This window comes from Salvelinus alpinus, chromosome 31 (genome assembly GCF_045679555.1).
Source record: "Salvelinus alpinus chromosome 31, SLU_Salpinus.1, whole genome shotgun sequence".
Lineage (NCBI taxonomy): Eukaryota > Metazoa > Chordata > Actinopteri > Salmoniformes > Salmonidae > Salvelinus > Salvelinus alpinus.
This window is the reverse complement of record NC_092116.1, coordinates 5,094,062-5,118,546: the sequence shown is the minus strand read 5'-3', so window position 1 is coordinate 5,118,546 and position 24,485 is coordinate 5,094,062. Positions and strand designations below refer to the sequence as shown.

General features: G+C 44.9%; 1 protein-coding gene across 3 annotated transcripts in view; it reads left to right on the top strand.

The window, feature by feature from the left end:
* Positions 1-24,267, top strand: part of LOC139561160 (actin filament-associated protein 1-like) — a 129,394-nt gene extending 105,127 nt beyond the window's left edge. For 2 of the 3 annotated variants that reach the window (XM_071378072.1, XM_071378071.1), the window contains exons 7-18: positions 2,514-2,597; positions 5,714-5,795; positions 8,764-8,907; positions 10,652-10,863; positions 11,199-11,344; positions 13,905-14,019; positions 14,490-14,729; positions 18,587-18,707; positions 19,942-20,106; positions 20,576-20,766; positions 21,242-21,409; positions 21,670-24,267. In XM_071378072.1, coding sequence (XP_071234173.1) covers positions 2,514-2,597; positions 5,714-5,795; positions 8,764-8,907; positions 10,652-10,863; positions 11,199-11,344; positions 13,905-14,019; positions 14,490-14,729; positions 18,587-18,707; positions 19,942-20,106; positions 20,576-20,766; positions 21,242-21,409; positions 21,670-21,696 — 1,695 coding nt within the window. In that variant the 3' untranslated portion in view covers positions 21,697-24,267. The remainder of the gene's footprint in view (positions 1-2,513; positions 2,598-5,713; positions 5,796-8,763; positions 8,908-10,651; positions 10,864-11,198; positions 11,345-13,904; positions 14,020-14,489; positions 14,730-18,586; positions 18,708-19,941; positions 20,107-20,575; positions 20,767-21,241; positions 21,410-21,669) is intronic. The other variant, XM_071378073.1, reaches the window with a different exon arrangement.
* The last annotated feature ends 218 nt before the right edge of the window (positions 24,268-24,485 follow it).

Below are 24,485 nucleotides of genomic sequence, written 5' to 3'. Positions count from 1 at the left end.
GATGCCTGTATGTGTACACATCAACTCAATTATTTGTCACGTGCGCCGAATACAACAAATGTAGACCTTACCGTGAAATGCTTACTTACAAGCCCTTAACCAACAGTGCAGTTCAAGAAGAGTTAAGAAAATATATACCAAATAAATTAAAGTAACAAATAATAAAAAAGTAACACAAAAAAATAACAATAACAAGGCTATATACAGGGGGTACTTGTACCGAGTCAATGTGTGGGGGTACAGGTTAATCGAGGTAATTTGTACATGGAGGTAGGGGTGAAGTTACTATGCATAGATAATAAACAGCGAGTAGCAGCAGTGTACAAAACAAATGGGGGGGGGGGGTCAATGTAAAAAGTCTGGCGGCTATTTGATTAATTGATCAGCAGTCTTATGGCTTGGGGGTAGAAGCTGTTGAGGAGCCTTTTGGTCCTAGACTTGGCGCTCTGGTACCGCTTCCCGTGCAGTCTATAACTTGGGTGACTGGAGAGTCTGACAATTTTTTGGGCTTTCCTCTGACACCGCCTATTATATAGGTCCTGGATGGCAGGAAGCTTGGCCCCAGTGATGTACTGGACCGTACGTACATCCCTCTGTAGCGCCTTACGGTCAGATGCCGAGCAGTTGCCATACCAGGCGGTGATGCAACCGGTCAGGATGCTCTCGATGGTGCAGCTGTAGAACTTTTTGAGGGTCTGGGGACCCATGCCAAATCTTTTCAGTCTCCTGAGGAGGAAAAGGTGTTATCATGCCCTCTTCACAACTGTCTTCTTGTGTTTGGACCATAATAGTTCGTTGGCGATGTGGACACCAAGCAACTTGAAGCTCTCGACCCGCTCCACTACAGCCCCGTCGATGTTAATGGGGGCCTGTTCGGTCCATCTTTTCCTGTAGGCCACGATCAGCTCTTTTGTCTTGCTCACATTGAGGGAGAGGTTGTTGTCCTGGCACCACACTGCCAGGTCTTTGACCTCCCTATAGGCTGTCTCTTCATTGTCGGTGATCAGGCCTATCACTGTTGTGTCGTCAGCAAACTTAATGATGGTGTTGTTGTCGTGTTTGGCCACGTAGTCGTGGGTGAACAGGGTGTACAGTAGGGGACTAAGTACACACCTCTGAGGGGCCCCAGTGTTGTCGATCAGCGTGGCAGACGTGTTGTTGCCCACCCTTAACACCTGGGGGCGGCCCGTCAGGAAGTCCAGGATCCAGTTGCAGAGGGAGGTGTTTAGTCCCATGGTCCTTAGCTTAGTGATGAGCTTCGTGGGCACTATGGTGTTGAACGCTGAGCTGTAATCAGTGAACAGCATTCTCACATAGATGTTCCTTTACACCATGGGTCTTTATCCATGTACATGCAGTATAGTATGCCTGGTGTTAAAGTATGGGTTGTCACTCACAATAAGAACATTGCCATTCACAGATCCAGCAAAGAACCATCTTTTCCAGTTATACGCCACAAATGTTTATGGCACTAGTTTGATGTGAAGCATATATGAAGATTATTCTCCCAGATTTAACAAAACACCCCTCTATTGGCAGAAGAAGAAGGTCCCTAAGCCCTCCAAACCCACCCAAAACCCAAGCATTTCGCCACACCCGCAATAACATCTGCTAAATATGTGTGTGAACCAATAACATTTGATTTGATTTTATCTGTATAATATCATATAAACTGTGTGATTTGCCTCTCCCTGATGGCAGATAGGGAGACATTTAGTTCACGTCTGTCCCAATCGTTCCAGCACCGCTCTGGCTAGGGCCAAAACCGTGGAGCCCAGCCACAGCCTGTAATTTCCCTGCAGCGCCAATTATGTTCGCTCCCGGCCAAAGCCAATGAAATGTGGCGAGCAAAGACGCTGAGAAGAACTCCCCACCGCGGGGACAGACGCGGATGGTTTTGAAGGGTTGTGTGTGTGTGTGTGTGTGTGTGTGCGTGCGCTCGTGTACGTGGTGCCTGATTGCCTGTCTCCACAGTAGTCCCCAAGTCACCCCTCGCAGGTTAACCTAGGGTAGCGTTATCATTCATTCACTCACTGCTCACGAGACTCAATATGGTGGTGGTTGTGCTGTTGATGGGTTGCCAGGTTGGAGGTTCTGCGAGGTCATGTCGATCCAAACTGGCGCCCCGTCGCAGTCCTTGGATATGCCATTCACTCTGAATGGGCGTGTGATATAACACAATGGACGCGTCGCACAATGGATGCGACAATGGCAATCTTCCAATGGCTGTAGTCAAGTACTGTACAGCGATCTGTGTACCGAGCCGTTGCCTTTCACCCCCCCCCCACCGCGACTTTTCCGTCAGTTTGTTGCGCGTGTTGCATACTGCACTGTGATCCGTCTGCTAATGTAACACAGTGTAACACGTTTCTGAAATGAAATGCATTGAACACAGTGCAGAGTCACATCAATGGCAATCTTGCTCCCGTGCTTGAAATGAGCAGAATGTAACTGGTGCATTGTTGTCACTAAATAGTGCGGTCTTTGTGTGTTTGGTCTTCCTCTTCCTGTAGGTGATGAGGGAGGTGTGCAGCAACGGAGGGGACTCGGATGGAACAGGCGCCGGGTCTCCTGTACACAAGCCCGACCTGGAGAAGGTAAGGAGCAGAACGCCAGCTCAGGCACGTAAAGACACACTTGCGCACAACGGCGAGACGCGAAACTCAGAAAGAATCCAAACGAACATGTGCATGCACACGTGTACACAAACACATCAACGTGAAGGTAAGGACACACACACATACATACATACATACACATACATACATACATACATACATACATACATACATACATACATACATACATACATACATACATACATACATACATACATACACACACACATATACACATACATACATACATACATACATACATACATACATACATACATACATACATACATACATACATACATACATACAGTTGAAGTCGGAAATTTACATACACTTAGGTTGGAGTGATTAAAACTTGTTTTTCAACCACTCCACAAATTTCTCGTTAACAAACTATAGTTTTGGCAAGTCGGTTAGGGCATCTACTTTGTGCATGACACAAGTAATTTTTCCAATAATTGTTTACAGACAGATTATTTCACTTGTAATTCAGTGTTTCACAATTCCAGTGGGTCAGAAGTTTACATACACTAAGTTGACTGTGCCTCTAAACAGCTTGGAAAATTCCAGAAAATAATGTCATGGCTTTAGATGCTTCTGATAGGCTAATTGACATCATTTGAGTCAATTGGAGGTGTACCTGTGGATGTATTTCAAGGCCTACCTAAAAACTCAGTGCATCTTTGCTTAATTCTTATGGCTGCAATCCCGGGATGATATGACAACAGCCAGTGAAAGTGCAGGGCGCCAAATTCAAACAACAGAAATCTCATAATTAAAATTCCTCAAACATACATGTATCTTATACATTTTAAAGGATATCTTGTTGTTAATCCCACCAAAGTGTCCGATTTCAAATAGGCTTTTCAGCGAAAGCACCACAAACGATTATGTTAGGTCACCGCAAAATCACAGACAAACACAGTCGTTTTTCCAGCCAAAGACAGGAGTCACAAAAGGCAGAAATAGAGATAAAATGAATCACTAACCTTTGATGATCTTCATCAGATGACACTCATAGGACTTCATGTTACACAATACATATATGTTTTGTTCGATTAAGTTCATATTTATATCCAAAAACCTCAGTTTACATTGGCGCCATGTTCAGAAATGCCTCCAAAATATCCAGAGAAATTGCGGAGAGCCACGTCAAATAACATAAATACTCATCATAAACTTTGATTAAAGATACACTTGTTCTTAATGCAACCGCTGTGTCAGATTTCAAAAAGCTTTACGGCAAAACACAATATTCAATAATCTGAAAACAGCAAAAGCAAGCCATACAGGTACCCACCAAGTTGTGCAGTCAACAAAACTCATAAAAAGCATTATAAATCTTCACTTACCTTTGCTGATCTTCGTCGGAATGCACTCCCAGGACTCCCACTTCCACAAGAAATGTTAGTTTTGTTCGATGATGTCCATCATTTATGTCCAAATAGCTATTTTTGTTAGCGTGTTTGGTAAACAAATCCAACGTCAGGAAGCGTGTTCACTAAAAGCAGACGAAATGTCAAAAAGTTCCGTAACAGTCAGTAGAAACATGTCAAACGATTTATTGAATCAATCTTTAATGGCTTCAGGACAACAAAGTCAAGGTATTGGAGTGGCCATCACAAAGACCTATAGAAAATTTGTGGGCAGAACTGAAAAAGTGTGTGCGAGCAAGGAGGCCTACAAACCTGACTCAGTTACACCAGCTCTGTCAGGAGGAATGGGCCAAAACTACCCCAACTTATTGTGGGAAGCTTGTGGAAGGATGCCCGAAACGTTTGACCCAAGTTCAACAATTTAAAGGCAATACTACCAAATACGAATTGAGTGTATGTAAACTTCTGACCTACTGGGAATGTGATGAAAGAAATAAAAGCTGAACTAAATCATTCTCTCTGCTATTATTCTGACATTTCACATTCTTAAAATAAAGTGGTGATCCTAACTCACCTAAGACAGGGAATTTTTACTAGGATTAAATGTCAGGAATTGAGAAAAACTGAGTTGAAATGTATTTGGCCAAGGTGTATGTAAACTTCCGACTTTAGGTGTGTGTGTGTATATATATATATATACACATCCCTGTATGCTGCCATAGGGCCCCTCGCCTCTCTCTGTGTGCCCTAATAGCAAGCAGGATGCCAGGGCAGCACATTGCAGTAAAAGCTGTAATTGTTGTGCCAAATAGCACTTAATTACAGCTGTGGCACAGTGTGTGTAGGGAGGTGAAGGGAAGAGTGTGTTATTGGATTTCAATAGCCTGGAGAAAACAGGTACACTTACTGGATCTGTTGGAGCCTTATTGTACAGAGCTCATGTGTGTCTGTGTGTACAGTGGTGGAAAATTAGGCAGATCAGAAGGAGTTTAATGGCAAACCGCGCTCCCTAGCTGGCGCACAGTACACAGAAGCCTAGCCTAATTATTTCAACCATAACATGTTGCAGATGCTCTCCGAGATTCTCTGTGGGTACAGTGTGTGTTTTATGTATATGGTTGTGTGTGTGTGTGTGTGTGTGTGCGTCTCTGTATTTCTCTCTCTCTCTTTGTGTCTGCATGTGTGTTTTGTCTGTTTTTATATTTCTGCCTGCATGTATACCACCCTGCATCCCACTGCTGGCTTGCCTCTGAAGCTAAGCAGGGTTGGTCCTGGTCGGTCCCTCGATGGGAGACCAGATGCTGCTAGAATTGGTTTTGGAGGGCCAGTAGGAGGCACTCTTTCCTCTGGTCTAATTATCTTTTTTTTTTAATGCCCCAGGGCAGTGATTGGGAGCATTGCCCTGTGTAGGGTTTCGTCTTTTGGATGGGATGTTAAACGGGTGTCCTGACACTCTGTGGTCACTGAAGATCACATGGCACTTATTGTTAACCCCGGTGTCCTGGCTAAATTCCCAATCTGGCCCTCATACCATCATCGCCACCTAATCATCCCCAGTTTCCAATGGGCTCATTCACCCCCCCCCTCCCCTGTAACTATCCCCCAGGTCGTTGCTGTAAATGAGAATGTGTTCTTGGTCAACTTACCTGTAAAATAAGGGTTAAATATATTTAAAAAAATGTAAATATCTGTCTAACAGTTCTAACTCCTCCATTGCAGAAGGTGTCATGTGATAGGCCGAGCTCAGATGGCGAGCCGCCCCATGAGAACGGACACACCGTCACCGACTGTAAGGACCAAGGTGAGACCAGGGAAGGGTCTGGAATACTTTGATAGTTACACTAAGTACGGCACATCATACTGGGTTAATGGCATTCTGGTTTTGAACACAAACTCTTGATATTGGTGTGAAAGAATCTCTTCTCAATTGGGCTTTCCCTTGGTTCAATACTGTCCCTTTTTGGAAGTTAAATGAGTAATGGCATGTAAGCCATGTTTTAGCTCTAGATTCATCTTCTTTTGTTCTTTAGTCTTAAAGATGCACTGTGCAGAAATTGCTCTGCCATTTCCTAGTTGCTAAAATTTGAGTCGTTTTCCAGTCATTTCAGTGACAAGCAAGTATTGTGTAGAGAATCATTGTACCATCTAAACCGCTGTGAAATATATTTTTCGTAGCCAAAAATTGTGTATTTTCAGATGTTTGAAGCTGGTGTTCAAAGCCGAAAGTAATAGAGCAAAAACGAAACCGGGAAGCATAGAAATAGAGCACACAGAACAGATCTACCACTTTTTAGACTTTCGTTCAACGAGAATGACGGATCTACAACACACATTTCTATGTGAATTTGGTCAGGTCGCCCAAAAAAGTTACACACAGTTACACACAGCAGCTTTAATGCTAATGAAGCATTGTGTTTCTTCAGTGTTGACCCGACTGTAAATCCCTCTATACTCTGTTGATTGGAGATGGGGTGTATTTTCTTGAGGGTCAGAGCAGCTTGTGTGTTCAGGGGGAGTATGATTTGAGATTAGCTACAGAAACAATGGACTTGAGCATTTGGATTTATTCAACGTTTATTTGATATTGAACCTTTTTCTCCTGCACCTAGTACCGCGACAGCCGAGATGCTATCTAAATAGCAGGATGAGATTATTCAACGTCTGCTTGCTCGACAAGCTCAATTCCGCGGGGTTTACAATTTTCATTTAACTTGTCAAGACCTCTTGTTTGGATTCTCTGGAATTTAGAGCTGTTCGTGTTTGGTTTCATTACACACAAACCCATGCACGCACGCACAGTGCTGTAAGTCTATGCACTTGTTGTGTTCCCTCTGGTGAGACCAATTATGAGTGGACTGTGAGTGTTATTATTATTATTTATTTTTTTACCTTTATTTAACTAGGCAAGTCAGTTAAGAACAAATTCGTACTAACTGCCTTGTTCAGGGGCAGAACGACAGATTTGACCTTGTCAGCTCGGGGATTTGATCTTGCAACCTTTCGGTTACAAGTCAAACGCTCTCACCACTAGGCTACCTGCCGCCCCATTATGATACTGCCCTCTGGAGGATTGGAGGGCTAATGCTGTTTGGCTACCACTTTTATTCCCTAACTTTCATTCCCTTATTATTATTTGATGCCCAATCCCAAATTGACCCATACCCCCTACCCCTATATGCACTTCATGTAGAACTAAGAGTATGATATAGCTCCACAACGCCCTCTGAGAGGCTAGGTTGAATATTTTCCATATTGCTTACACTGCTCTGATCCTCATATCTAGTTCCCACGGAGTAGGGGTGGATGGTGGCTTGAGTCCATGCACTATGTCACCAGTGGCGAGCCAGTGGTTGATATCACCTCATATCTCTACAGTACCACTGCATCTCCATGCCAAACAACTACCACAGACCCACCCTTCTCACACCATTTCACCCCAGCTGCCCACTTTCTGAGGGGAGAGAAACGAGTCTCCAAACCCCTTTTTCAGCTTAATCAGCCACATTCCTTCCACGGCTGGTAAGAAGCGAACTTGACTCAGTGGAATCAAATGAGCCTGATCAGAGTTTCCCCCCCTGTCTTTCACGGCAAAAGAAAAGAGAAAAATAATTATAATCATCCAAAGTGAAGCTCTTTCACACATGTGTGTCTGGTTTCCTACCTTAGGTCCGGGGTCTAACGCGCGTGTGTGTGTGTGTGTGTGTGCGTGTGCGTGTGCGTGAGAGATAAACACTGTCAGGGGTTGGGCAGAAATGGCCACATATTTAATAAGATTTGTCGCCATGGTAGATATCATTATCAGAGTAACAGGATCTGAGTTGATTCCTGCAGGGCAGCAGAGGTGTGTGTGTGTCTTATGTCTGTCTGCGTCTCTCTGTGTGTGTGTGTCAGCGTAAGCGTCTGTCTGCAGAAGCACTCCAGACTCCGAGCGTCAGCTGCTTCACTACGATGACATCATTCACGGGGAATTTTGCACCTCTGCCTCAGAAACCCCTCTCTTCTTTCTGTCTCACTATTGTGTCCGACTCCACAGAGGAAAATGAGACCTCCACAACTTTGTGAAGGGGGAGTTATACCATATTCTGTAGTAATTAATGGATATTAACAGGTAATAATGTACATGGGTATGATGCAGATGATCAAACTCTGCAGATGTTGGGAGAATTTAACTATTGCAGTTTTCTTAAGACAAAAGCTTATAGGAATATACACTACTTTATAGTCAGTCTGTCACACACTACACATACAAATAATATAATGACCATTTCCATCATCTCTTCTCAACTATGTGACATCTATTCTTGTCATTCTGTCTGTGGCTCATCTCTCGTTTACCCTTCTGGCAGTCTCCCGAGTGGATCTATTCTACCAAACCCTGCTCGCCGCAGACCACACAATCCAAACAACCCTCAGACAACCAGCAGATTTTCTACTCAGACACACAGAGAGACAGGCTTTATGACCGGGTTTAGGCCAGTTTAGCGGTATTTGCAGGAGAATGTGCACCGTCATTGTGTCTGTGGGCCTCTTCGGTTAGTAGAATTGAGGCCTAATTACTGACCTAAATCTTCAAATGATATGACAATCTGGTCAAATGGCTTGTGTAATATTTTTTTCATTCTTAAAGGTGAAATTACCTTGAAGGTCTAGCTCTCTGACATAGCATGTCTCTCTTTGCTCTTTCACTCCCTCTCTCTCTCTCTTCCTCCTCTCTCCCTCTCTCTCACTCTCTCTTTATCGCTCTCTCTCTACCACTCTCTCTCTCTCAGGTAAAGGAAAGAAGGACTCTCAGAAGAGAGGCACGCTGGGAAAAGGGGCGGGAAAGAAGATAACTAAGATCATTGGCCTGGGCAAGAAGAAGCCGTCCACTGACGAACAGACATCTTCAGCCGAGGAGGACATACCCACCTGTGGTAAGACACCTCTTAGGGGTTAGAGGTCATATCTGAGGTTTAGAGGTCAACCTACAGTGGCAAGAAAAAGTATGTGAACCCTTTGGAATACCTGGATTTCTGCATGAATTGGTCATACAATTTGATCTGCTCTTCATCTAGGTCACAACAATAGACAAACACAGTCTGCTTAAACTAATAACACACAAAAAAGTATACGTTTTCATGTCTTTATTGAACACATCGTGTAAACATTCTCAGTGCAGGTTGGGAAAAGTATGTGAACCCTTGGATTTAATAACTGGTTGGCCCTCCTCCTTTGGCAGCAATAACCTCAACCAAATGTTTTCTGTAGTTGTGGATCAGATATATACAACAGTCAGTAGGAATTTTTGACCATTCCTCTTTACCAAACTGTTTCAGTTTGGCAATATTATTGGGATGTCTGGTGTGAACTGCTCTCTTGAGGTCATGCCCCAGCATCTCAATCGGGTTGAGGTCAGGACTCTGACTGGGCCACTCCAGAAGGCGTATTTTCTTCTGTTGAAGCCATTCTGTAGTTGATTTACTTCTGTGTTTTGGGTCGTTGTCCTGTTGCATCACCCAACTTCTGTTGAGCTTCAAAATGTGATGATAAATGTCCAGGCCCTGAGGCAGCAAAGCAGCCCCAAACCATGATGCTCCATCCACTATACTTAACAGTTGGGATGAGGTTTTGATGTTGGTGTGCTGTGCCTTTTTTTCCTCCACACATAGTGTTGCATGTTCCTTCCAAACAACTCAACTGTAGTTTCATCTGTCCACAGAATATTTTGCCATTTGCGCTGTGGAACATCCAGGTGCACTTTTGCAAACTTTGGACAGCAGTGGCTTCTTCCGTGGTGTCCTCCCATGAACACCATTATTGTTTAGTGTTTTACGTATCGTAGACTCGTCAACAGAGATGTTAGCATGTTCCAGATGATTTCTGTAAGTCTTTAACTGACACTCTAGGAATCTTCTTAACCTCATTGAGCGTTCTGCGCTGTGCTCTTGCAGTCATCTTTGCAAGACGGCCACTCCCAGGGAGAGTAGCAACAGTGCTGAACTTTCTCCATTTATAGACAATTTGTCTTACCGTAGACTGATGAACATCAAGGCTTTTAGAGATACTTTTGTAACCCTTTCAAGCTTTATGCAAGTCTGAGATCTGAGATCTCTTTTGTTCGAGGCATGGTTCGCATCAGGCAATGCTTCTTGTGAATAGCAAACTCAAATTTGAGTGTTTTTATAGGGCAAGGCATCTTTAACCAACCTCCAATCTCGTCTCATTGATTGGACTCGAGGTTAGCCGACTCCTGACTCCAATTAGCTGTTGGAGAAGTCATTAGCCTAGGGGCTCATACTTTTTCCAACCTACACTGTGAATGTTTAAATGATGTATTCAATATAGACAAGAAAAATACAATAATTTGTGTGTTATTAGTTTAAGCGCACTTTGTTTGTCTATTGTTGTGACTTAGATGAAGATCAGATCAAATTTGATGATCAATTTATGCAGAAATCCAGGTAATTCCAAAGGGTTCACATACTTTTTCTTGCAACTGTACATCAAGGGTGGATTTGGTCGTATAGGTGTTGTTATATTAAAGAATGTATGGGGAAATGTCTTGAATTAGAACAGCCAGAACTGCAGCTATAGACTCATTTTCTGGCCTGCCGCTTCGCTATTGGCCATTTTACCCCACCCTTTCATCCTAACTGGTCCGTCTTGTCTGATTGACAGGCTACCTGAACGTGATGTCCAATAACCGCTGGCGTGAGCGTTGGTGTCGCCTGAAGGACAACCAGCTGTTGCTCCATAAGGACCGCGCTGACCTGAAGACCCATATGGCCAGCCTTCCCCTCAGAGGCTGCGAGGTCAGCCCCGGACTGGACTCCAAACACCCCTTTGCCTTCCGCCTGCTCCGCAATGGACAGGAGGTGGCTGTACTGGAGGTAGGTTGGTTGGTCAATTGGCCCGGGGTGGAGGTTAGTCTTAGGTTCAGATCTAGGATCAGCTTACCCTCGCCAAATCTGAACCTTCACGGTCAGGGGGAAGTCGTCAGGTCTGACCTTAGATCAGTGTCGTAGGGCAATTTTGTACTAATGTTGTAGTGATAGTATGGATTGGATGGAAAGTTATCTCTTCTTTTGTAATTTTTTGTTGTCGAAGTTTATACATAGGTACACCTCTTTTCTAAACCAATGAATAGTATTAACATAAATAAATAGATACTAGCTTCTTTAAATTAGCTTAATAATCTCAAACCCACCTCTCCTCTTCTCTCCAGGCGTCCTCCTCAGAGAGTATGGGTCGGTGGTTGGGGGTGCTGCTCGCTGCGACTGGCTCCACCACAGACCCTGCTGCCCTGCACTACGACTACATAGACGTAGACACTACCGCTAACGTCATCCAGCTGGCCAAGCAGTCCTTCTGGTTAGACACACACACACACACACTGCCTCCCATTGTGATAGGGGCTACAGTGCATTCCCTTGACTTTTTCGACATTTTGTTGCGTTACATCCTTATTCTAAAACGGATTAGATATTTTTTTCCCCTCATCAATTTACACACAATACCACATAATGACAAAGCAAAAACAGGTTTTTAGAAATATTACGTTTACGTACTTTGTTGAAGCACCTTCGGCAGCAATTACAGCCTCGAGTCTTTTGGGTTATGACGCTACAAGCTTGGCAACCTGTATTTGGGGAGTTTCTCCCGTTCTTCTCTGCAGATCCTCTCAAGCTATGTCAAGTTGGATGGGGAGCGTTGCTGCACAGCTATTTTCAGTTCTCTCCAGAGATGTTAGATCGGGTTCAAGTCCGGGCTCTGGCTGGGCCACTCAAGGACATTCAGAGACTTGTCCCGAAGCCACTCTTGCGTTGTCTTGGCTGTGTGCCTAGGGTCGTTGCCCTGTTGGAAGGTGAACCTTTGCCCCAGTCTGAGGTCCTGAGCACTCTGGGGCAGGTTTTCATCAAGGATCTTTCTCTAGGTTGCTCCGTTCATCTTTCCCTCGATCCTGACTAGTCTCCCAGTCCCTGCCTCTGAAAAACATCCCCACAGCATGATGCTGCCACCACCATGCTTCTCCGTAGGGATGGTGCCAGGTTTCATCCAGACATGACACTTGGCATTCAGGCCAAAGCGTTCAATCTTGATTTCATCAGACCAGAGAATCTTGTTTCTCATGGTCTGAGGTGCCTTTTGGTAAACTCCAAGCGGGCTGTCATGTGCTTTTTACTGAGGAGTGGCTTCAGTCTGGCCACTCTACCATAAAGGCCTGATTGGTGGAGTGCTGACGAGATGGTTGTCCTTCTGGAAGGTTCTCCCATCTCCACAGAGGAGCTCTGTCAGAGTGACCATCGGGTTCTTGGTCACCTCCCTGACCAAGGACCTTCTCCCCTGATTACTCAGTTTGGCCGGGCGGCCAGCTCGAGGAAGAGTCTTATTTGTTCCAAACTTCCATTTAAGAATGATGGAGGCCACTGTGTTCTTGGGGACCTTCAATGCTGCAGCCATTTTTTTGGTACCCTTCTCCAGATCTGTGCCTCGACACAATCTTGTCTCGGCGCTCTACGGACAATTCCTTCGACCTCATGGCCTGGTTTTTGCTCTGACATGGACGTTCAGGTGTGTCGTTCAGGTGCCTTTCCAAATCATGACCAAGGCGGACTCCAATCAAGTTGTAGAAACATCTCAAGGATGATCAATGGAAACAGGATGCACCTGAGCTCAATTTCGAGTCTCATAGCAAAGGGTCTGAATACTTATGTAATAAGATATTTCTGTTTTTTATTTGAAATAAATGTGTTAAATTTATTTTTTTACTTTGTCATTATGGGGTATTGTGTCTAGATGTATTTCATACATTTTAGAGTAAGGCTGTAACGTAACAAAATGTGGAGAAAGGGTCTGCACACTTTCTGAATGCACTGTACTTTATCACTCTATTGGGGGTCTCAGAAAAAGCAAATCATTTGTGTGGCAGATAAGGTATGCGTGCGTTTTTTGAATCCCAAAAAGTATGTGTGTAGTTCCCTCAGCCGGCCTTGACCTCATTCAGTTAGGAATGGACATCTCTGGACCAATGTTTTTCCCGCTCTCAGGCCAATTGATGTGTCACTCTGACCAACAGGGTTTTTACAAGAGCACTGTGTGCAGGCCAGCCCTGCCCACACAATAACACAATACACTTTGCAAGGGCTGGACAAAGCGTTTGCATACCCAAGGGAGTACTAAATCCCTGAACTGTTAGTTGTATGATGCAGGCAATATATGAGACAGCTATACACTGAGTGTACAAAACATCAAGGACACCTGCTCTTTCCAAAAAATAGGCTGACCAGGTTAATCCAGGTGAAAGCTATGATCCCTTATTGATGTCACTTCCTAAATCCACTTCAGTCAGTGTAGATGAAGGGGAGGAGATATGTCAAAAAATGATTTTTAAGCTTCGGTACAATTGAGACATGGATTGTGTATGTGGGCCATTGAGGGTGGGCAAGACAAAATATTGAAGTGCCTTTGAACGGGGTATGGTAGTAGGCGCCAGGCGCACCAGTTTGTGTCAAGAACTGCAACGCTGCTGTGTTTTTCACGCTCAACAGTTTCCCGTGGGTATCAAGAATGGTCCACCATCCAAAGCACATCCAGCCAACTTGACACAACTGAGGGAAGCAATTAGAGTCAATATGGGGCCAGCATCCCTGTGGGAACGCGTTCGACACCTTGTGAATTCCATGCCTCGAGTAATTGAGGCAGTTCAGAGGGCAAAAGTGGAGGGTGCAAGTCATTATTAGGAAGGTGTCCTTAATGTGTTGTACACTAAGTGTCCTCCTATAAAGGTCCTTAATGGACAAATCTCTCCATATTCCCCACATGACTCCACATGTTATGTCGTGCTTTACTTTTGGACTATAACTACAACTTTTATACTGCGAATCCCTGATGTATTATCACTTACTCATGGATATGTGCATTTTCTCCTCAGCTTCACTAGTAAACGTGTTGTATCTCCCAACCCCTATCTGGACAACCCTGTGAACGGTTATGCCTGCCCCTCTGGAATGGCACTGCATTATGATGATGTGCCCATCAATGGAACGGTAAGGACACACACACACACACACACACACACACACCACACACCACACACACACACACACACGCTGAGAAAACAAACAAATCAGTGCACATATTTCTGCAATATCTCAGCAACTCTTATATCTGGATGCTGTGTTGCTTGTGATGGCTTGCATCGGGTGTCTTTCTGTTTCTCTTCCTCTCTCGTTCCCTCTTTCTCACGCTAATCCGACTCTGATTAATAATTGTGCAAGTGCTTTCCTCTGCTCTAGCTCACGTTCCTGTAACAATAACAACCCTTTGGCTTCCTCTCTTCTTTTCTCCTCTTTTTCCCCCTTTGCTGACTTGTGTTTTTTGCTGTTTTTCAAATGTACTCCCTCTCTTTATTCCCTTTTCATGTCCTCGTCTCTTTTCTTTCTCTTTATATCTCCTTTTATGTCCTCCTCCGTTCCCTCTTTTCCTCTCCTCTCTGCATGCCTACCTCTAACATAAGGACCCAGAGGCGTTATACTCCAGCCCTGCCACCGGAGGGCGACGTCTGAGAGAGGAGGTGTTGTATGAGAACGCTGACCTCTATGAGAACATGCCTTCGCCCAAGCTGGCCGCCCGCTACTCCCCCAAGCCCAGCCGCCTAGCCTCTTCCTCCAGCCACCACAAAACCCCTGGCCCTGTTAAATCCAAATTCCTCTCCTCCTCTTCCTCAGCTAACACTAACACTAAAGCCGGTACTCAGGTGACTAACGCTCTGCTGTCTTAACCTTAACGCAACCTTAATTAACACTGTATACTTTTCTGTCATCTTAACGGGATACTTCACCTCAAATTCAAAGTTTGAGATGTGTCATACTTCAAAAATTGTCTAAAGTCGAGTCGCTATATGCATGAATCAAAATCTCAAGGCCTTAAACCCAAATTATTTGGAGAGATTGACAGCATCTAAATTTCATCTAATAACTTTGATTTTGGAGTTAGCTCTCCCTTTAACGTGTAGTATGTGCAGTGTACACCTGCTCTTTCCATGACATAGACTGACCAGGTGAATCCAGGAGAAAACTATGATCCCTTTTATTGCTGTTTCTTGTTAAATCCAATTCAATCAGTTTAGATGAAGGGGAGGAGACATGTTAGGATTTTTAAGCCTGGAGACAATTGAGACATGGATTGTGTATGTGTGCCACTTAGAGTGTGAATGGTTAAGACAAAAGATTTAAGCGGATTTGAATGTGGTACGGTAGTAGGTGCCAGGCACACTGGTTTGAGTGTGTCAGGAACTGCAACGCTGCTGGGTTTCTCACACTCAACAGTTTCCCGTGTGTATCACGAATGGCCCACCACCCAAACGGCATTCCAGACAACTTGACACAACTGAGTCAACATGGGCCAGCTTCCCTGTGGATTGCTTTCGACACCTTGTAGAGTACATGCAGCGACAAATTGAGGCTGTTCTGGGGGGTAGGGGTGCAACTCAGTATTAGTAAGGCCTTTGTAATGTTTTGTACACTCTGTGTAATAGTGTGTCTTTGCTGAGGGAGAGGTAAGCGGTATGCCCAACAATGGGCAGGGGGAGGGATTAAATAATGGGATTTGAGTCTCAATTCTTATTACGTTTATTATTCCTACAGAAACATTTGATTTAATAAAATTGTGTTGATACTGGCCACCCAGAATCCAGGTTTTTGAGACATTATCCTCAAAATCCCCGCTAGCTTAGTCCTGCTGTAGTGCAGCTCTTAGCCCCTTGTTAAAATACTCTGTCCAGGATTGAGTATCTGGTTAGAGTTAGTTAGGGTCTGAGACGTTGACCATGCAACACTTTAGCTAGAGGCCTGATGTTGGATTGAGAGGAGTAAGGGGGGGGATCGAATATCTGCAGTGTGTTAGGCAGCGTTTCTGTGGGAGCACCTCAGATCACCCAGATGATAGAGGCTTTTCCTCCTTTGATCTGTGTGTGTGTGTGTGTGTGTGTGTGTGTGTGTGTGTGTGTGTGTGTGTGTGTGTGTGTGTGTGTGTGTGTGTGTGTGTGTGTGTGTGTGTGTGTGTGTGTGTGTGTGTGTGTGTGTGTGTGTGTGTGTGTGTGTGTGTGTGTGTGTGTGTGTGTGTGTCCTCTGTGTGTTTATACTGCTCCTTGCCTGTACAACGACCATCGCCTGCATGTATGTATGTACAGTGGGGAGAACAAGTATTTGATACACTGCCGATTTTGCAGGTTTTCCTACTTACAAAGCATGTAGAGGTCTGTAATTGTTATCATAGTTACACTTCAACTGTGAGAGACGGAATCTAAAACAAAAATCCAGAAAATCACATTGTATGATTTTTAAGTAATTAATTTGCATTTTATTGCATGACATAAGTATTTGATCACCTACCAACCAGTAAGAATTCCGGCTCTCACAGACCTGTTCGTTTTTCTTTAAGAAGCCCTCCTGTTCTCCACTCATTACCTGTATTAACTGCACCTGTTTGAACTCGATACCTATATAAAAGACACCTGTCCACACACTCAATCAAACAGACTCCAACCTCTCCACAATGGCCAAGACCAGAGAGCTGTGTAAGGACATCAGGGATAAAATTGTAGACCTGCACAAGGCTAGGATGGACTACAGGACAATAGGGAAGCAGCTTGGTGAGAAGGCAACAACTGTTGGCGCAATTATTAGAAAATGGAAGAAGTTCAAGATGATGGTCAATCACCCTTGGTCTGGGGCTCCATGCAAGATCTCACCTCGTGGGGCATCAATGATCATGAGGAAGGTGAGGGATCAGCCCAGAACTACACGGCAGGACCTGGTCAATGACCTGAAGAGAGCTGGGACCACAGTCTCAAAGAAAACCATTAGTAACACACTACTCCGTCATGGATTAAAATCCTGCAGCGCACGCAAGGTCCCCCTGCTCAAGCCAGCGCATGTCCAGGCCCTTCTGAAGTTTGCCAATGACCATCTGGATGATCCAGAGGAGGAATGGGAGAAGGTCATGTGGTCTGATGAGACAAAAATATAGCTTTTTGGTCTAAACTCCACTCGCCGTGTTTGGAGGAAGAAGAAGGATGAGTACAACCCCAAGAACACCATCTCAACCGTGAAGCATGGAGGTGGAAACATCATTCTTTGGGGATGCTTTTCTGCAAAGGGGACAGGGCGAATGCACCGTATTGAGGGGAGGATGGATGGGGCCATGTATCGCGAGATCTTGGCCAACAACCTCCTTCCCTCAGTAAGAGCATTGAAGATGGGTCGTGGCTGGGTCTTCCAGCATGACAACGACCCGAAACACACAGCCAGGGCAACTAAGGAGTGGCTCCGTAAGAAGCATCTCAAGGTCCTGGAGTGGCCTAGCCAGTCTCCAGACCTGAACCCAATAGAAAATCTTTGGAGGGAGCTGAAAGTCCGTATTGCCCAGCGACAGCCCCCAAACCTGAAGGATCTGGAGAAGGTCTGTATGGAGGAGTGGGCCAAAATCCCTGCTGCAGTGTGTGCAAACCTGGTCAAGAACTACAGGAAATGTATGATCTCTGTAATTGCAAACAAAGGTTTCTGTACCAAATATTAAGTTCTGCTTTTCTGATGTATCAAATACTTATTTCATGCAATAAAATGCAAATTAATTACTTAAAAATCATACAATGTGATTTTCTGGATATTTGTTTTAGATTCTGTCTCTCACAGTTGAAGTGTACCTATGATAAAAATTACAGACCTCTACATGCTTTGTAAGTAGGGAAACCTGCAAAATCGGCAGTGTATCAAATACTTGTTCTCCCCACTGTATGTATGTAATTATATTTTTATAGCCTACATGGGTGCGAGTTGGAAACGCCACCTAGCACCGTTACTCGCATAAGTCACCACTTGGCTTTGTAGAGTTGAGCTTTGATGTGTGTGTGCGTGTGCTTGCATGCATCGGTCCGTGTGCGTGTGTGTTTATGGCAAGGGGTGTTAACATGGATCCCTGCACCACAAAGCCTGCGCCAGTGTTTAACGTCATCCTGCTAGGTGTACAACTCCGGCTCAATGGCCCTAATGCTTTCAGTAAAGCTCATTGAAGCTGAATGGTAGAGCACCACATCCAAAACCCATGGTTATATAGTAGTACACACACACACACACACACACACACACACACACACACACACACACACACACACACACACACACACACACACACACACACACACACACACACACACACACACACACACACACACACACACACACACACACACACACACACACACACACTCCAGGGGAATACAGTTCAATAGGGCTGGTTTAGCCTAATGCTGGGATTACTGTGGGATTCATTTCAAAGGGGGATTCATACTTTTAGTGTCATGTGTTTAACGCGCAATTCATTTCTACAGCTGTGTGCACAGAGTACTTCACATGATCTTACCCACCTGGGGATTTAGATGGGCAATGTTGATTTTTATTGGAAGTGAGTTGTGGCCATTTTGAACTGTATGTTTGAACTGCAGTGTAGTGGTTTTCATTATAGCTGCAAACTGTCGTTAACAGTTTTAGGACTGTGCATTTCAACCAGATTGTGAATGCCTGCTCTCTCTCTTCCTCCTTCTCGACCAATCAGCTGAAGGGAAAGAAGGCCCCGGTGACCAATGGGACAGCGTCTAAACAGAAGGTGGACAAGAACCAGGCCAAGAAGACCAATGGAACAACTGGTGGAGCATCTGTGAAACGCAACAACTCCAGTAAGAGTCTAATCAATGTGTGTGTGTGTATTTGGGAGTTTGAGAGCTAGATAGAATGAGAGCGAGTGAGAGAGACACACACACCCATTCCCATGAGTCTTTCTATAAATCATGACACACAGTACATACCAGTGTGATAATTCATAAGCTACTGCTAGCCTGTCACTTCTAGTCAGCCCTTATACAGTCTGCTAGCTGTGATATTTAACAGTAGCCTGGTCTTAGCAGACACGAAGTCTGGCCTCCCCACTCCTCAGTCCCAGTCAAACCCACCACTGATCGCTTTCTAGGAAAACTGGAGCCACACAAAAAAATCCGGAATTCACAGATTACAGTTGGTGGAGCAGCGGGAGTAAATATCGTTGGACGGTGCGAAGACGGCTTCCTCGAAACCATCCGTTGTAAATCCCAACCTTATGGAGGATTACCATGACATACCCAGACCCAAACGATCATTCAACGTTGAGTCGATGTTCAAATAGCAGCGTGAATATTTGGCCAGGGTGACCCGTGGTTACTGGTGAGGCTAATCTTTGTGGTGAAGGTCTGTGTGTTTTCAGTAATGTGTGAACCGCGACAGTTTTTGAACCCATTTTCTCATATTTGGTCGCTTTTGTAAGCATCGTGTTCTCAGGGGATACCAACTATGTGTCATTTTGGATTTAGTGCATGTTACACAATACTTGTTTAATGTCAAGCTAAAATAGGCCCATATTGATGTATTGATGGTTGGAGATGTCAAGTGGCGGTTTGATTGATTATTTGGTCCTTCGTAGAGGCTAATGTGCTAGTGAGGCACATACGTGCGCACACACACACACAGTCATACTTCAGTGGTGTGGAGAGGTTCTAGTGGCCTCTGTAGCTTAAGGCTTCTTGTTTGGTGTATTTTTTTCCGCAGGGTCGGTTCCTAGTCCCTACTCTGCTCTGTTTGATTAAGGAGTGCTTATGGGCTGATGTTTGGGTTCAATGGGTTTCTGGTCAGTTTATGCCTTGTGTAGAACTCTGATGAGCATGGTCTTGTTCTTTCACCACTCCCTCCTTCCCTCTCATAGCAATCCACCCTTCTTCACATATTTCCTTACCTCCTTTTGGATCTCATTCTCTCCTTCTCCCTCCCCCTAATCCCTCCTTCTCCCCTCCCCTTCCATTACCCGTTTCCCAGCACCTAATGAGCGTTTGGTTTTAACGGTGCGCAGGGATATAGAGGATAAATCCCCTCTCTCCCCTGTAGGTGCAGAGCAGTATAAGTACGGTAAGAACCGCGTGGAGGCGGACGCAAAGCGGCTGCAGGCTAAAGAGGAGGAGCTGATGAAGAGGAAGCAGGACATCAGGAACCGTCTGACCCAGCTGAAGAAGGACAGGAAAGACCTGCGCACCGCCATGGAGGCTAGCACCGGTATGACAAAGAGACACACACACACGCACACTTAGACAGACAGACAGACCGACACATTCACGCACGCACACACACACACTGCTTTTACCAAGACAGAGAGAAGGGGGAGAGGTAAAGAGTAAGTGGTGAGAGACGAAGGATTAGACGGGGGAGAGGTGGGAGTGAAAGTATGGGGAGATGGAGAAATGATTGGAGGAGAAGAGGACGAGCGGTTTAGAGTGGTGGGGAGATGGAATGAGTGTTGGAAGGAAGAGTGGAGATGTGGGAGTTAGTGGGTTATGATGGAGGCATGGATGTGAGGATTAGGGTTAGGAGCGAGTGGTGCGGGATGGAAGACTGGTTTGGAGGGGGAGAGATGGGAGTCGTGTATCAGACGTTCTTATCCTGAGAGACTTGTCAATAATCTACAATAACGGTAAGACGGGAACCGGGAGTAAACCTCCTCCCTCTTCGTTCCTCCCTCCCCCAGGTAAGCGTTCCGCTGCGTCTCTGGTGGAGCGGCTGAAGAAGGTGGAGGACGAATGCAAGCTGAAGGAGGACGAGAGGGTGAGCCTGGAGCTGGAGCTGACGGAGGTCAAGGAGAGTCTGAAGAAGGCCCTGAGTGGAGGAGTCACCCTGGGACTCACCATTGAGCCCAAGTCTGGCACCTCCAGCCCGCAGGTTAGACCTCAATCAATCACATTTATTTTATAAAGACTTTTAACATCAGCAGTTGTCACAAAGTGCTTTACAGAAACCCAGCCTAAAACCCCTAAGAGCAAGCAATGCAGATGTAGAAGCACGGTGGCTAGTAAAAACTCCCTAGAACGGCGGGAACCTAGGAAGAAACCTAGAGGACCCAGCCCTCTTCTGGCTACACCGACCATGACCTATGGCTGAGTCTCAATACTGTAAAAAGGTGTCCTTCTCTTGAATAATGAACAGACAAAAGCATTTTGTCCATGTAAATTAGTCTTCTAGATAGTCTGAAGGGACTTTTCTTTTTACCTTGTGTGCATTTCTCCGTCTGCATTTCAAAAACTTGTCTGGTGCAAGCAATATGCCCAACATACCGATGACAAACAGTCAACAGGCTTTTGATAAAGTGTTGAAAATGTTGCTGCTGACTCTGAATGGTGTGTATGTGTGTGTCCAGTCCCCCGTGTTGCTGAGGCGTACCCTAGAGAACTCTCCCATCTCCAGCTGTGACACCAGCGACACAGAGAGCTGTTCTACCCTGCCCGTCAACAGCGCCTCCCTCCTCCGCAGAACGGCCAATCAGAAACCCTCGACCGTCCGCGGCCACGTCCTCAGGAAGGCCAAGGTGAGACAGAGTTACAGAGAACACACACACACACGCTCGGAACACAGTCAGCACTCAGTCAACTGCATTGCCACACAACTGACACACACACACACACACATCCATTGCCACACATCCCAGCCCAGTCCAATGACTCTACTGAATTTGCATTTAGTTGCATGTAACTGTAAGTACATGCGTTTGTATGTGCTGTATTGTTTGCATGCATTTGCATTGATATCCTGACACCCAGGCACAGTCACTGTTCCCTTTTGTTGCAGGAATGGGAGATGAAGACAGGCACATAAGCAGAAACTCTCTTCACAACGATCCTATTGTACTAGCTTATTTTTTGTGTGTGTGTGTGTATATATTTATTAACTTTTCACGTGGGGAAGAAGGTTGAAGAGGAGGACACTACAATCGTAGCATAGCCAACCAGAAAGACAATAAGGACAATGCTGATTTGAGTATACTTTATTTCCAAAACATAAAGAAATAGCACTCTTTTTCTAGCTTACTATTGTATAATACCGTGTATTATATCTGGCATGTTTGAACCACTCTGTCGTGCGGTTTGGTATTCGTCCAATCATTTTCTTTCTTTTCAAGCAGACATCCAATCATAGACGGTCTTCTGTGATCTGTTTCTCCATCACATACAAATCTGGTTTCTACAACTCTTGGGCTTCAAAAATCAAGTGCAAAACCAAGTATTTATTTGTAAATGTTTATTAAGTAAACATCCCTGTGATTATTTATGTTGATAATATTTAATGCTTGTTTTATAGTGTAGCTGGCTCTCCGTAGGCGCCCAGGTTGTCTTTCCTACTCAGTTGGAGGCTCTCTAGTTCACGAGCATATGTTTTCGAGTGGTAACTGCACTGCGCCACTAATGTGCACGTCATCTAAATGGGTTAATCGAATCATCAGTCTCACTGTTAGGCAATCCGGATGATTTGCAGATCATCGAACCAGCAACGCACCTACTCCCTACTGGTTGATGCTTGTGAGTGGGCCGTTGGAACGCTCCACTCAGTGAAGTGCAGGTCAGGCTAAGGCGTGGTCCTGTCCCGGCGAGTTGGAAAACTCCTAAAACCTCAAGTAACGTGGCCTCTTCTATTTAAGCTTGACAACCAGGAGCCTCGGCCCAGCTCTTTTAATCATGCCACTGGTGTACTGTAGCCCTGTGATCTGATCGTGTGTGTGTGTGTGTGTGTGTGTGTGTGTGTGTGTGTGTGTGTGTGTGTGTGTGTGTGTGTGTGTGTGTGTGTGTGTGTGTGTGTGTGTGTGTGTGTGTGTGTGTGTGTGTGTGTGTGTGTGTGTGTGTGTGTGGCTTGTGTGTGCATGGCTTGTGTGTTAGTGCGTGTGGCTTGTGTGTGTGTGAGTGAGCGTGTTTGTGGCTTGTGTGTTAGTGCGCACGACTGTGTGTGTGTGTGTGTGCGCGCGCGTGTTGAAACGTCTCCAAGGCACATTCCAACCCCATCACCAATACACTGTTAGAAATAGAGGCCTGTATGGTCAGAAATACTGTGTGTTCTCCGCTTCAACCAGAGACTGTGACCTTGTTGTGGATTCTTGAACTTCCAACTTCTACTGTAGCAACACGTTTCAGCTCATGCACACCACATAGGCACGCGCACGCGCACGCGAACACACAAACGCACACATTTTATGTAATTTATTTCTCATGGTCCTTTCGGTGATTCTTTTACCACATCTACAGTACACTGCAAATACTGCCATATCCACACAGCTCAGTGTAACCTAACCACTGTGCTTTGTAGGCGTGAGAAGTAGCATGTTGATGTACTACTGCAAACAAGCTACGTTTTTACCATTTACTCAAAGGCACATTTACCTTTTAAAACGGCTGGTTTGTGGTGTATTTACTGGCCTGGTTGGAATACGAGGCTGTGTATAACAGAAATGGCCACCAATGGAGGTTTCTAATCCGATCGCATATATAAGCAGCGCTTACCATGAATGGGATCTCCGCAAACCTGAGAAACGGTTTACCCAAAACACAAAAGTACATATTGACATATTCCTTACCGTGTAGGCAGTCTATGGACAAGGTATGACAGCAATCCAGGCTTTGGATTAGTTTCCCTGGCACCGTTTCCACATGCTAACGTTTTAGCATTTGTGGCACAAATCCCATTGAAGCCATGGGACCAATATTAGCATTTTTCGTGCATCAAGTCCAAATCATCCAAAAGTATCAAAATGTTATTGTGAAGCTCACCAAACGTCAGCTATAGATGATTTGAACATGATGCGAAAAATTCTGATATCGGTCGCATGACTTGAATGGGATTTGTCCAACAAATGCTAAAACGTTAGCATTTGGAAACGGTACCAGCCACTGCCAGGGAAACTAAACCCAAAGCTTGGATTGCTGTCATACGTTGTACATAGACTGCTTACCGGGTAAAGAAACCAATGTGTCATTTTGTAATTTGGGTAAACTACCCCTTTTAAAAGCCACAATGTCTATAACCTGCGATGGGATTGAATCGCGGCCAAAGTCCCACTAGACGGCAAGCTAGAGCTAGTCATAGTCACCACGAGATGAGGGAGAGGAGGACAAGTTAAGCGTCTAGTCCATTTTGAAAGCCTATCTTCTCTGTATAAACACCTTCAAAACTGAAATGGGACAAGAGATATGTCAGTGAGAAAATGTGAACCCACATTGCGGGAGGGGAGATTGGGGAGGGGGGGGTGTATTTGGGTGTGGGCAGAGGGAGTAGGGGAGAAACAGCAACATTGTTTGTTTTGCACCTTAGACTTTTCTACTCCATTGTACTTCTTTTGACAGTTGCCAACTCGGTGACGAACGGCTGTAAATAAAAGCAATAAACTTCTTTCCAAATGTCCTCTTTCCTTGTTTATTGGTGTTGGGTTAGCTGTGTAGTCAGACCAAATGAATCTTAAAAACTCCATAAAATGTTATTCTGTATATTCTGAGCAAAGCATTGAAAGAAATTACCCAAGATACAGTATATGAGAAAACAGTCGTTCCAAACATGATCTAGCTTAATACCTGCTAGCAGGTGAAACCATACTAGTCACATCAATGCAGGGATAAACCCAA